The sequence below is a fragment of the Triplophysa rosa genome, linkage group LG4 (genome assembly GCF_024868665.1).
Source record: "Triplophysa rosa linkage group LG4, Trosa_1v2, whole genome shotgun sequence".
NCBI lineage: Eukaryota > Metazoa > Chordata > Actinopteri > Cypriniformes > Nemacheilidae > Triplophysa > Triplophysa rosa.
Genome location: NC_079893.1, coordinates 24,666,115 through 24,680,292, shown reverse-complemented (window position 1 = coordinate 24,680,292; position 14,178 = coordinate 24,666,115). Strand labels below are relative to the sequence as shown.

Sequence of the window (14,178 nt, the reverse complement as noted above, 5' to 3'; positions counted from 1 at the left end):
ATTTTACAGACAGTTAATGCTAAAATGCAATGTGATGCAGTGCAAAATGTAAAATACAGGTAAAACAACTGTATGAATGAGTATGGAAAATTCCTTCATATTAATACAGTATATTGTGCTCTATATTTACAGATTTTTTTAAGTCTAAGACTTGATTTTATCGATCAGGAATGGATTGGATCAAAAGATCCTTGTGATGTGAGGGTGGGAGGGGTTAGAAAAGTCAGAGTGGTTTATTACATTTTGATGACAATTTTTTTTTTCAAAATAACATGCAGCAACTGTGCTAACAATTAGAGCATGAACATATTTTATTCAAATTGACTTAAATCATGTTAAAATTGAAGGATGCTTCAAGGGATAGTTCCCCCCAAAATGAGAATTCTTTCTTTTACACGATACAAAAGAAGACATGTTGAAGAACGTTGGTAACCAAACAAAACTGGAACCCATTGACTGCCGTTGTATGGACAGAAAACCACTAAGACATTTCTCAAAATATCTTCTTTTGTGTTTTGCGAATAACATAAATAAATAAATGATGTCATAATTGAGTGATTGTCACAGAAAAAAGGCTGCAAAAGGTAACTTCATGCTTTGTCTTGTATGAAAAGTCTAGCCTGACTCCATTTGGTTGTAGTGATGTGATTGTCTTGGTTGTGAAGTTGGAGCAATTTCACAGTAAACACTGTACCGGCTAATGGAACACAGGGGCTATAGAGGGAAGTGAGGTATTAGGAATCGACTAACATTTTCACCGTAGGCCCTTTGATAAAGTGACCGACTGAAAGTGAATCTAGCACTGGAAAACTCGCAAGTAATTGTGTGTAGCTCAAGGATGTGCTGTCAACGTAAAGGATGAGCATTTGTCACAGCTACATTTGTCTCTAACACCTTCACACAGACACAAATCTGCACAAATCTTAGACGTTTGAGTTTGTGAAAACATCTGGCCCAAAGGTGATTAATATTATTTATTTATTCATATACATCTTTCTATGTACTCTTAAGGGGGAGTGGGATAAGGGGAGCTTCATGTAATGTTGTGGATAGTAGGAGGCTTTGAAGTCAAAAAGGTTGAGAATCACTGCGGTACAGTCCTCTGCTGTTAGAGTTTTTAAAATGTACAAATGGAAACCAACCATTGAAAATCAACTCTTGTTCGGGGTCATGACTCTTTGACTGTTTTTGTAAGTTTCTTTGGAGACTTTTATAAAAATATGAATGTACAAGGCAAAGTGAAAATCACGATGTTCTCCTCCCAGGTAATCAATGCAGCCCTAACACTGGCCGCCCGTCCCCAAAGCAAGGTTGCCCAGGACAACATGGATGTTTTCAAGGACCAGTGGGAGAAGCAAGTGCGCATCTTGACCGAGGCTGTAGATGACATCACTTCTGTCGATGACTTCCTGTCTGTTTCAGGTAGTGCACTGCAAAAATCAGATGCATTGTAACTTTTGCTTGTCTTTTTACAGTCAGACAGATTGATGAATTAGAATTATTAGGACATTTTCACATTCTGACATTGTTTAATCGTACGTGGTTATTTTAAATTAAGCTTAAACCTCCATTGGTTAGGTAAAGTGATTAAGCAACTCCCAAAATCCTGTGTAATCGCATTGACCTAATGTGGTTTTCACAAAGAATGAACCATTTTACTAACTGCAAACAAACTTAACTCGACTCTACAAATAAAATTGTGAGGATTTTGCTACATACTTTCAATTTTTATTGGCTGAAAACAGTAAATGCTAAACATTACTGAAAATGGGCAGGGGAGACCTGTTAGCATTTAATGCGACAGTCAAATGGAGGTTAACATTGTGGTGTCCATTTACCGGCCAATGAACAGCAAATGGTCCGTGTAATAAAGTTCAATAGAAGGGAAGGAAGGAGGCGGGAACCGGCGAACATTAACAAACTTTAATTCAAAAATAAACAAACAATAATCCAAGAATAAAAGACTGGCAGCCACCTCACGGTCGACTGCCGGTGTTCTGCCAATTTATGCTACCCATAAATTTGTGCTACCCTCGTGTTGTGATTGGGTTGGGGGAGGGGTTATTTAGGTGTAAGGGTTGGGTTGGGGGAGGGGCTAGTCCTGTTTTGTATGGAGGTAGCAAAATTTGATAGGGATGCATAAATTGGCAGAACACCGGCCACACAAACATAAACAAACGTAACAGTTTCCGGGCCCGGGTCCTCTCTCTCGATGGTCCGGTCGCTCGTCCTCTTATGCTCCCGAGCTCCCCCGTGAGGCATGCGGGGACCGGCGGTCGCACAGCTGACACTCGTTGCCACTTACGCCGCCGGCCCCGCCTTACTCGCTACAGTCCGATTTAATCATAATGTTTGTTTTGGACATTTATTCAATAAGCAGTCTGAAAAACAGTGCTTTAAAAATAAGCAAAACTATGGGTGGGTTGCGCCAACAAGGATTAGTCTTAAATCTAGATTAAATCAAGGTTTATTTAATAATTCCGTTGCACCAAACTGTAAACCTTGTTTAAAAATAATCAGGTTTATATTTAAACTATCATTTGATCCAGGTTTTAATTTTGCAGGAAATCTAGATACATTTTAATTCTGTTGCTCCATTATTTTAAACTCTGATTTATCTCTCAGTTAGCGATTAATTTTAAACCAGCTACTGAGGAGGTTTAAATAGGTAATAAAAAAAAACACATTTATAATAAAATGTGCGGGAAAATGATCAGAAACAGACACATAAGCGTCATGTTATGCTTCAGTGAAACGTTTATTGTAAATAAAAATGGAAATAAATAAAACACCTCAGCACGAGTGAGGCCACGGTGGTTTGATAAACTGGGTGGCCGGCTGTGAAGCATCAAGTTCAAGATGCCCTGCTTTCTTATGCAATACATACAAGCACAACGTCTGTGATTAAACGGGAACGGACAGACATCCTGAGAAGAGTAGTTATTTTAGCGGCACCAGTGACCAGGGACACCGGCATTGTGGGCGCCCTGTCTAAATTGTGGTCCGGTCCGATCCCGAACAGGCGCACCTCAGCTGGCGGTGCTGCCGCAAACTGCTCCAGAACACGACCGAGGACGACCCCCGGAAACACAATCGGCTACCGGGGCCGTTCGCGGCGGCGTCTTCGGCAGAGGTTCACCCGCTCGTGATTCCCGTACAGCGCTCTTCTCTCTTATTGTCTGCTCCAGTCGTGAGCTGCAGGATAATGATGCGGCTCAACTGTCATATCCGTACGCTGTCATGACGCTCAAGGCTTGTGAAATGTGTTTATGGATGATCAACGAATTATCCAGAGAGAGGTTTTAAATAGCAAAATTATGTTTCTTTTACATGCACGAGCTGTTTATTTCCTTTTTACATGACAGTGCAACACGGTTGCTGTTTAGTTACACCGGAAAATCCATCAAGGTGGACAAAATTAATCACATATGAAGGTTTAAATACAGGTTAAAGTTTTAATCCACGATTTGTTAAACTCTGTTTAAAATTAAGTGGTGCAACGCAATTTGAATGAAGTTAAAACTAGGATCAACAAACCCTAGATTAGCTCTAAACTCTGTTTACTTTAATCCTTGTTGGTGCAACCCACCCTATGTGTTTAAACCATTTACTGTGGTATACAGTACAGTACTTGTATAGTGAGAACTAATGGAAAATAATGAAAACATTATGTGATTACACAACACATTAGATTTTACAGTGATCGCATTTGTTTTTATGTAGAACTCTTAACTATTGCAGCGCTGAATAAAGAATGCAGCTTGTGATCCTTGATTCTGGTTTTTCACTTGTCACTGCAGCATGTAGTCCTGGGAGCCGTGTTCAGAAATCAAGTGAACCGCAGCCAGTTCTTTACTTCTGAGACCACCGCCGAGTTTCTGCAGTAACTGCACAGCGGGGAACTGAATATCAAGCTACAATTTGAGACCTGCACTATGAAATTTTTAAGGCTTTTAGGGCTTTATTGGGTTTTTAAGCATACTATTCTCAATAATGCGAATGTCCGTCTAGCTCCCCTTGAAGTCAGAACAATGAAGTGTTCTTCTTTGACGGTAGAACACTACTATGGGTGTTGTTTCCTTTTAATAATTTACTTTATAATGGACGGTCTGAAACTGAAGCTGCCTCCATCATTCGAAACCCATTATCTTCAATAGGAATGTCTATTGTATTACTGCCTAGAGAACCTTGGATAGAGTCATGCGTAGTCATATAATTCAGCATGATAATTATCAATCTTGGCTTTCTTGCTTTTAAACGGCTCTTTTACTCGATATTGCTTTTTATGATTTCAAGTACTTTGATACATTTTTACATGATTATCTGTGTAGTTTGACAGGGTGAGCCAGGATGCTACAATTTCTTCTTAAATGACTTGGACACAAACATCACAATGTTATTGTGTATGTGAAGGGAATTGAAGCTGAAAGTGACTATACTGACATCTGATTAAAAAAATGAATTGTAATAAATGGTAAAGTGTCTGCCAAATGCGTGAATGAAAACAAATCTGTGCATCATTACAGTAAGTGATCATATAGTGATTTATCGCATGCAACACCATGAAGCTCAATTTTCCCCGCTGCATTTTTCGATATATGCACGTTCTTTGGCATGTCGAGGTTCTCCTTAACACTTTAGCCATTTCTGCTGGTGAATAAGGTTTGTTTAACGTAAGTGTTTCATCATAATTACTGCATAGATTGAATTCTTTCATTTTTAGAAGACACACCAGTTCGTACCTCCCTATTTACATTTACATTTAGTCATTTAGCAGACGCTTTTATCCAAAGTGACTTACAGAGAGTTCAGGGAGCAATAAAGCGATATGTCATACAGGAGCAATAATACAATAGCTGCTAATAGCAAGTTACTAGTTTCAACAAAAGCCAGACCACTACCTGTTGAGAGAAAGAGAGAGGGTTAGTGTTTTATTTTCATTTGCCTGTCAAGTATTCACTGAAGAGGTAGGTTTTAAGTAGTTTTTTGAATGATGTGAGAGATGTGGTTGCCTGGACTGAGTTGGGGTGAATGTGGATCTTGATGGGGTGTAGGAGTATAGGAGGGTGTAAAAGTATGCCGGTGCAGATCCAGTCATAGTCCTTTAGGCAAGCATTAGTGACTTGAATCTGATACGGGCTTCAACCGGTAGCCAGTGGAGAGAGATGAAGAGGGCTGTCACATGAGCCCTTTTGGGCTGTTGGAAGACGAGGCGTGCTGCTGCGTTCTGAACTATCTGGAGCGGTTTGATAGCCTTTGCAGGAAGACCAGCAAGGAGAGCATTGCAGTAGTCCAACCTTGAGATTACAAGGGCCTGGACAAAGAGTTGTGCCGCATGCTCAGTGAGATAGGGTCTAACCTTTCTAATGTTAAACAAGGCATATCGGCATGACCGAGTTGTCTTTGCAGTGTGATCATTGAAGGACAGCTGTTCATCCAATTCATCCAATATGAATCCGAGGTTCCTGGCTGTTTTGGAAGGAGTGATTGTGATTGTGGTATTGCCAAGTTGGATGGTGAGATCGTGTAGCACTGTGGGGTGTGCCGGAAATACGAGTAGTTCTGTCTTGGCAGGGTTCAGCTGGAGGTGATGCTCTTTCATCCAAGCTGAGATGTCTTCTAGTCTTAATTTAAAACTAGATATTAGGATAAAACCGACACCAAATGGAGGACTTATAAGCAGGTTGTTGTAGACTGCATCCTTAGTATTTCTGACGTGTCTGCAATATGTGCTGTATGAAATGAGACAGCAAGGCATTATTGGTATTCAACCCACCAGCCTGGTGTCCAGATTCTGGTGTAAGCACTGCATTCCAGTTTAGAAATATTCTCCCGTAAACCAATGAACAACAACAATTGCTTGTTTCAGTGTAATTGATGTTTTCCTTGCACTGTTTTGTGATCAGATATGAATTACATGTAGCATAGAAACAAAAGGAAATTAAGTACGCAGACAGCAAATTATTTCTCAGAATCGTGCAGACATACTGTATACCACAACATAAACCAAACACTAAATAGTCAAGGTTTTTCTTCAGCCTGAATATTTCCTCGTAATGGTTTGCCAGCCAAAAATGTTGTTTTCAATTTTAAAAGCCTCGGTGCAAGGCCATTTCCTGATCTTCAACTGCTTTATCCAGATCTATATCCGTTTTTAGGCACTGCTCTTTTGATCTGTTGCCAGACGGTGCAGAGAGGATAAACAAAGCATTTCTTCAAAGCTACTTATCAGGACACGATACAAATCATTAACAGTCATTAAGAACCATGTCAAGGTTGTGGTCGCGGGCTTTTTAATGAGGTCCACCTGCGCATGCATTTTAAAAACGGCGGTCTGTGGTTTTTGTTGATTACATTAACCTTCTCGATGGCCGTCTGAGGCATGGCGGCTCTGGTGCTCCCGGGTTCAAGCCTGGGTTGTGACCTTATCGATCTTCTCCTCCTTCCTCTACATAAAAAGTGGCACAAAGGCCAAATATAGATTATTACAGGTGCACACAGAAAGTTTCGCTCAAGTAAATAGTACTTTTGAGAAATATTATTAAAAATGAACTTGTGAAATGGTAGTCATATCTAGTTTTCTAGAAGAGAAGCTGTTTTGTTCTCTATGAAGAGAGCTCATGACAGTCGTGATGGACAAAACAAAAGATGAAGAACTTCAATGAGAAGGCAAACTTCAAACTCCGAAACCATTTGACTCTCTCTCTCTCTCTCTTTCTCTCTCTCTCTCTCTCTCTCTCTCTCTCTCTCTCTCTCACAGAGAACCACATTCTGGAGGATGTGAATAAGTGTGTGATCGCCCTGCAGGAAGGCGATGTGGACACGTTGGACAGGACAGCAGGGGCGATCCGGGGCCGAGCTGCTCGTGTGGTACACATTATTAACGCAGAGATGGAGAATTATGAACCTGGCGTCTACACCGAGCGTGTTCTCGAGTCAATCAAACTTCTTTCGGACACAGGTAAGCTCGAAAAATGTATCGCCTGAGCTTGGTGCACCCAAACATGAACCAATGTTGTATCAATACCACACAAGTTTCTTTCTTATAACGAAAGGAAAAATTGAAAGAACGTTCATGAAAATTGGAGGTACAGTTGGAATTCAGAATTATTTGTCTTGTACAAACACACTTGACTTAGGTCTTGCGGATGTCCTGTTACCCAAGAAGATCAGTTGACACCATACAATGAAAATGAGGCTTTAGTGTTCCAAAAACACCAGACCTCTTTGCCTCGGGTCTTGATCTCCATGCTCACGAAGGCATGAACTCATGGTGGAGATTGAGACAGATGGAGACATGAGAGCAGGAAGCTCTTGCAAGAAGGGAATTGAAGGAGAAACCGTTAGAAAGTGGAAAAAAACAAGGCCAGGACGGAAATGCCACCTGTTCTGTCCTCTGGCACTCGTTCATTTTTCATCTGGTTTCTCCTCAGCCTTTCACAGTCTGGTGCCAGCTTTCACAAGGTGGCAATTTAAACTCTGACAGACGGGCCGACAGCCAAAACACACTAGCGTCGCAAGTAATGCGCAGATTTGTGCGTAATGTTTCCTGGTGCTTTTAAGACGCTATCTGACAGAGCTTTGCTGATGAGGAAACAATAAAACCTGCTTTCTCAGGTGTTAATGCCTAGAGATAGGGTGAGCAACATCTCACCTGACACTTTCTGATGTAGTTGTTCCGTCTAAATGCACTTAAGCAATCGTTCGGAAATCAACAAATGGAGGGCGGCTGGAAAATGAGCACTCAAAATATTATTTTGGCGACGCCACTTTGTCCTGCCTGCCTTGTTGTGCCTAAAACATTATATTGGAGTATTCTGACAGCTTGCTTTGTTTGGAAGAGCAGGTGGAATATGGGAACAGGTAATAGCTCGGTCCTGCTTTCAGAGTTGTTACTTGTAATATATATATTTTTTGTTGAAATTACAGCTGTAATCAAATTATTACAGCTGGTTTGATGGATAAAGAAGACGAACAATGAATATGTGTGAAGTCTGACTAAATGGAAACATATTATATGTGTCTTCTGTCCACCGCAGACATAGCATAATTCTTCTCATTATCTTCTTCCTGTTCCTGTTACACTTGCTCTTCTTTTACATTATATAACTCATGAAGAATGTGGGTATTTTCCACTTTTCCTGAACTGGACTGACAAACAAAAGCCAGTAGGTTAGAAACCCCTTGTTGACCAGAAACTGGTTTCAAATCTCAGGTGGTTTAGCTGTCCAGTCAGATTGTCTCCCAGCCTGAAAAGATGCTGAACAATGAAAGGAAGGTTAGATAAGCTGTGTCTGTGCAAGTTTTTAGCAGTTTTTTTAGCAGGGGAACAATCCCAATTGGGCCCTTGAGCAAGAGTGTTAACTTCAAATTGCTGTACTAAGCATAATGTAATTTGCTTTGGATAAAGGTGTCTTAAATAATTACAGTTCCAAGCTAAAGTGTCTTGTACAAACAAGCTTAATTTTACAACAATAATAAATATTGTACGGTGTATTCTTTTGATTAAAGTGTCAGTGAAATGTTCCTTTGTTAATTCATGTTGAAGGGCATGAGAGTCGAGCTGGCGAGTTAAGAGCTGACTTAGCTGCTGAAAATGATGAAAAATATTTTCATAAGAATAGAATCTGCCAGACTTTTTTCAGATAAAGTAACAGCTCAAGCCAAATAGACAGCGCAGTCATTTCTGGACATCACAAGTGGAACGATTAATGCACACCCAGTTTGTATGGGAAGCTGTTTTGCTAGACGCCTGAAATCAAGAAGAATTTCTGCATACTTTTCTGATGGTGATCATTGAATTGTGAAACAGCTTGGCGGCCCGAGTTGCGATATTCATTCATTTTTCTCTCTGTTTTATTTCTTGTTTTGAGATGTTAGTGGCACCCAAAGGGGCAAAAGTTGGCACACTGTGATAACATACAGTTCCACCTTGGGCCAGGTGATAAACATCCCAGGCCCTGTGAATTTACACAGCCCTGGTGCCACAGTATAGATGGAATTGAACTATAAAGAATTTTAGCATGATTTTGACAAGATCATTTATTATTGAAAACCTGGTACAGTATATTAAATGATGTACCAGGTATGCAATAATGTATTTGGACCGTTTGAAAGAGTTAGGTCAGAAGTAGTGTTGTGAGCTGGTATGTAAGAAGTAGTGCACCAGAAATGGTTTGAATATGTGGTTTGTTTTTAATGAAGACGTCTTGGTAGTCATTTGGCTTCATTAACTGAAAAAAGTGGAGATGAAGAGGCGTTTAAGCTCACAGACTGCAACAAAATCAGAGGAACATCACCACGGGAGTTTGATGGTGTGAATAGCGATTAACTTGTGAATTGTGGCAAAACTGCTGAGGTAAAGCACTTTATCTGCTTGATGATGTAATGTTCTCATCTTCCAGTGAGCGATGGGCATCGAGCCGCAGTTTTGCATTTTTATGTAAAAGTTCCTGTTTAGAACCTTTGCATAGCCTAAAATACAATAAAAAAGTGCAATATTTTGTATTGTCTTTTCTGTTGTCGCACAGCGCAGCAGCAATATAACAAAAGTTCAACAGCTTCGTAAAGTCGCTCCACCGGAGGACCTCCAACACCCAGAGCTCACGACCGATTTCTTGTCCTTGAGCCTGGAAATCAATAGTCTAATGGCAATATGTGATGACTTCCCCCTTTATTCTCGCCATCCATTCCCCCATCCAAACTAATCTTCATGTCGGAAAAATTACCCCATCATTAAGGTTATGCTCAGGCCCCCAATAGATTAAAAATGAGAAATATTGCCGTAAGGTAAATGTGCCAAGAAGAAGGCAGCAGTAGCAATACTGTCATGGAGTAGGGCTTATGCCAAAGGGTGACCACGCGGAGATGAAATATGGCTACCAAATCACTGCTCTCCATATAACACACTCTGCTTCACTGACAGGTTGAAGGCCATGTTTGCTCAAGGACCAAAACAATGATTTCCAAATGACCCCTACAAAACGTTTTTCTGCAGCACATCACGCTACAACATCCTGCATGTTGAGAGAAAGCATTTGAAATAACAACAATGTAACAGAATTATTCAGCAACTGCCTGCTACAATAACTCCAGCGCTTAGTTCTCGAAAAAAGAAAAAGGAGGAAACGGTGCCAGTAGAAAAGGGGAACGCTAACTAATTCAACAGCCTAGGGGGAAAATGTAAATGAAACCGAACTACAAGTGACCTCATTGTTTTAAAAGGAATCAGTCTCCTTTTTAAATTATTTGCAGCGTTTTGCATGCTGTGAAACTTATTAGCGGTAGGAATGTCTTAAAGCATTTCATTTTAAGCCCATTAGGCTAGTCTGACCTTAGCCACCTAAAGCAAAACATTGCCGGAGTATCGTTTGTATATGCTGTCAATTTAACATGTTAATTATGTAAAAAAGGTAAAGGATTTAATTGTGCCCTCTGACCCATACGCTTCTGCAGGTAATGAGTCTTTCCGAAACACTTACAGAGAGCGGAAGGTATAGAATGAATGAGGAGCCATTCTTGCATTTACGAACAGGAGTTGGACGGTTTTAAACTCGACATCCTCCCTGCTGAGAAAAAATAATTTGATGGATTTAATGGTTGGGAATTGTACTGGATTTATTGGATCTACAGTATAACGGTGTCTACTGGAATGTGCTGGATTCTATTGGTTGAATGTTATTTGGAAGATGGGAACCAATAGAACGCCATTAAATCCTATTGGGATATTGTAGAACACACTACAAGAATTTTGTAATGGTTTAAAATGGTTTACAATGGAAACCATTAGAATCGACGTGATCGATGTTTCTATCGTGCTAAACTGTGACACAAAATGTGCATATACTGTAATGCATGTTTATATAGACCACAAGATATGTGCGGACACAATATGTGTGCCTTAAACATTAACATTAAATGCAAACATGACAACTTTTTGTTATTGATGTTGTTTAGCATTTCACTTATCTGACATTTTCAGCATTTCAGTATTATTTATTCAGTCGGCTATATTGTAACTAAGATGACCACATAGTTTTTATATAATTCAGCTCAACACTGTACATTATTATTATTTTTATTTTTTTTCAGAATTACCATTTAAAGCCCCATAGTACAGATCTGGTGCTCACTTTGTTTGAAGTTCAACACTTTAAGAGAATAATCCCTTCCGACATGACTTTCATTGCTCCCTTTCATCATTTCTCACTGGTCTTGAGTTTAAATTGCTCTTCGCCAGCTGCAACTTTACTCATTAATGGCTTGGAGAACATTTAAATATTTCTATTTAAAAGTCACAGCAAAATTCCCCAAAGCTCATTCTACGCCTCTCCAATAAGTGGATTAAAATGAATTAAATATGTGTTAAAGCAAGACAGGGTTAGAAAGACGAAAGGAAATAAATAAAGGCACGTTGCTCCACCTTTTAAAATCTTTGCATAATTTCATTTTTTAAGTGTTCGTTTCACATTAAAATCCAACTTTTTCAGCATTAAACGGGTCCTTGTGCTGTACGCGTGATGCTTGTGTGTACTGCAGTTTTCGCTTTTCAAGTGGATCAGATGCCTGTAATCAACCATCGTGACTGTTAGACATCCAGACCTACTATCATCACGGATGGCCTTTGATTGCGTTTGATGAAAAGAACATTGTGGAATTTTCCTGTCACAGAATGTCCTCAACACGCAATTTCTCCGTGGAGCAGTGCATCTCAGGTCATACTATCCTACTTGCTTTTAACAACCTAAAAACCTTCCTCTCCTCGATACATTTGTTGAATATTTCAACAGCATCACTTTAGAGCTTGCCCGGGGGTTTAATACGATCTCAAATGCGTCGCTTCGGGCTTTTAACTGCGTCCATCTTTTTTCATCATCCACCAAGTGGACTTGGACGTTGATATGAGCGTGACCTAATGCCAGCGTCGGGGTACGGATTCACTCCACTGGCGACATTGCCATGGAAACACTGGGTGACTTCTCCTCTTTGGATAGTACCTCTTGATGTGCTCCGTCGGTTTCTCGCCGAGTGGGCAGGCGGGTTTGAAGGTTGAGCATGAATCAGTGGGCTGCGGAGCGCAGAGGACACGAGCACCTGTTAAATACAATCCAACTGCAGACATTAAATCATTTAAAGTAACAAAGCTATTTTAGCACACGTGTCGTCTGGGTTCAAACTGAACGTTTATAATAGGGTTGTCAGAGCTCTCTTTAATGGTATTAACATTTCCTATTGACATTTCACTGAAATTCAATTTACTTAAAAGTCTTCACTCAGAAGTGGTCCGAACACATTCGATACGATAAGCGTAAACACTGAAATACGGCTCATTATAAAAACAGATCAAACTAATGTCACCTTTTACTGCACTCAATTGATGTCTGTCAACATTGTTCATACTCGACCCCCTGTCAGACATACAGTATAACTCCAGCTGTCTTTAGGAGTTCAACATTAAGCATGGCCTTATCGAGACAGTTTCAGGTGAGGTAATGGACACATTTGTTAATATTGTTAACGTGTTGTCTTGTGACATTTGGTTTTCTATTAACTGAATGGTGTTGCAAATTTTGCTGCATTAAATATGTTTTGCAAAAGACTTTATTGTTGTCTTCATAGCATCAGTATTAATGAGCTGAACATGACCAACCAATCTGTAATGTGTTGCAACAAATGGCTTTGTTTTTCAATGCAAAAACGTAATATTTTAAGGGAAATCTCAGACAAAAATGAAAATGACATTTTAATCATCATTTACCCCCATGTTATTCTAAACCCTTTTGACTTTTTCTTTCATAAAACACAAAAGAAGTTACTGACTAACAGTCTTAGACACCATTTACTTGCATTGTATGGAAAAAAGAAAGGAGCATCAACATTCTCCATTTTTTTCCAGGAGAAACTCATACAGGTTTGAAAATGTCATGACGGGCAAATAACAATAATTTATTTTCTGAATTCAAAAAATGGTCTCTAACACAAATAAAGATGTACAGTTTTTCTATCAAACACCAAGTGTTATTGTCAAATAGCAAGTACAAATCTACAATGCCCTGTCCAGCAGAAAAAAAGCTTTATTGCCGGGCGCCATGATAGTTTAACAGTTTATTGGCTTCATATACGGTGAATTGTAGGAGGTAAGTCGTGAGCAAGAGAATTTTTTCGTCATCCCGCTCGGGGTGAGAAGATGTCAAAGCATTCCTTGAGTCCCTGTGCCTTGTCTCACTGACGGTCATGTGTTCTCAGCGATGTGAAGTGGTTCAGTGGCAGGAGCCGGAAACCCCATGCACATTATTTCAGGGTGACATTTTCTCGATCCCGCCAGTGTCCTTGGGCCTGACTGACAGGAGGGAGACCTCACAAATAGATGTGGCTTCCTGAATTTCCACACTTCGCTTCTTAGGATCGCGCAGACTCCATTTTTCTCACCTCTCATGTCTTCACTCAGATACGTTTGACACCCGAGGGGAAGTCTAGCTTTTGAGGGATGCGTGTAATCCCTGTTCGCAAAATGTTTTTAGTGTGTATCATCCTTTCTCGCATGCTTTCAACCACCGTCTCACCTGCATCCTCCGTTTCCTTCTGTTTTTAGTGATGCCTCGCTTTGCTGAGCAGGTGGAGGTCGCCATCGAGGCTCTCAGCACTAACCCTCCGCAGTCGTTCGAAGAGAACGAGTTCATCGACGCCTCTCGCCTCGTCTACGATGGGGTGCGTGACATCAGGAAAGCAGTGCTCATGATAAGGGTGAGTACAGATCAGAGAAATGCACATGCAAGGCTTTTACTGCACTTTACCCTACCAGCACTGTGTGTCATAAATAACACCACCACAGCACGTACCTGTAATGCATTGAAAACATCACACTTTCACACAATGAAACGATGTTAGGGTATCACATCAGTTTCATCACATAGAGAACAATAAAGCAAACGTACTAAGATATGATACGAAACTTGTATGATGCTATGTGTTACATTTACATTCATTATTTTAGCAGATTTTTTTTCCAAAACGATATACAAATGAAAGAATCAATAAAGCCATGTTTACAAGTAATAATAATAATAATAATACAAAAATATGTTTATAGATATTTTGTATAAACTTAAATAAAAAAATAAGGTCAGAGGTTGGAAAGTGTATTGTTATGAGTTTATTAAGTGAATGCGAAACATTCAC

The 14,178-nt window shown here is 40.0% G+C and overlaps 1 protein-coding gene across 1 annotated transcript in view; it reads left to right on the top strand.

The window, feature by feature from the left end:
* ctnna2 (catenin (cadherin-associated protein), alpha 2) overlaps window positions 1-14,178 on the top strand; it is a 436,402-nt gene that overhangs the window by 409,538 nt on the left and 12,686 nt on the right. Inside the window, exons 11-13 of the mRNA XM_057332819.1 lie at window positions 1,266-1,422; window positions 6,761-6,961; window positions 13,592-13,743. Of these exons, the coding sequence (XP_057188802.1) occupies window positions 1,266-1,422; window positions 6,761-6,961; window positions 13,592-13,743 (510 nt within the window). The remainder of the gene's footprint in view (window positions 1-1,265; window positions 1,423-6,760; window positions 6,962-13,591; window positions 13,744-14,178) is intronic.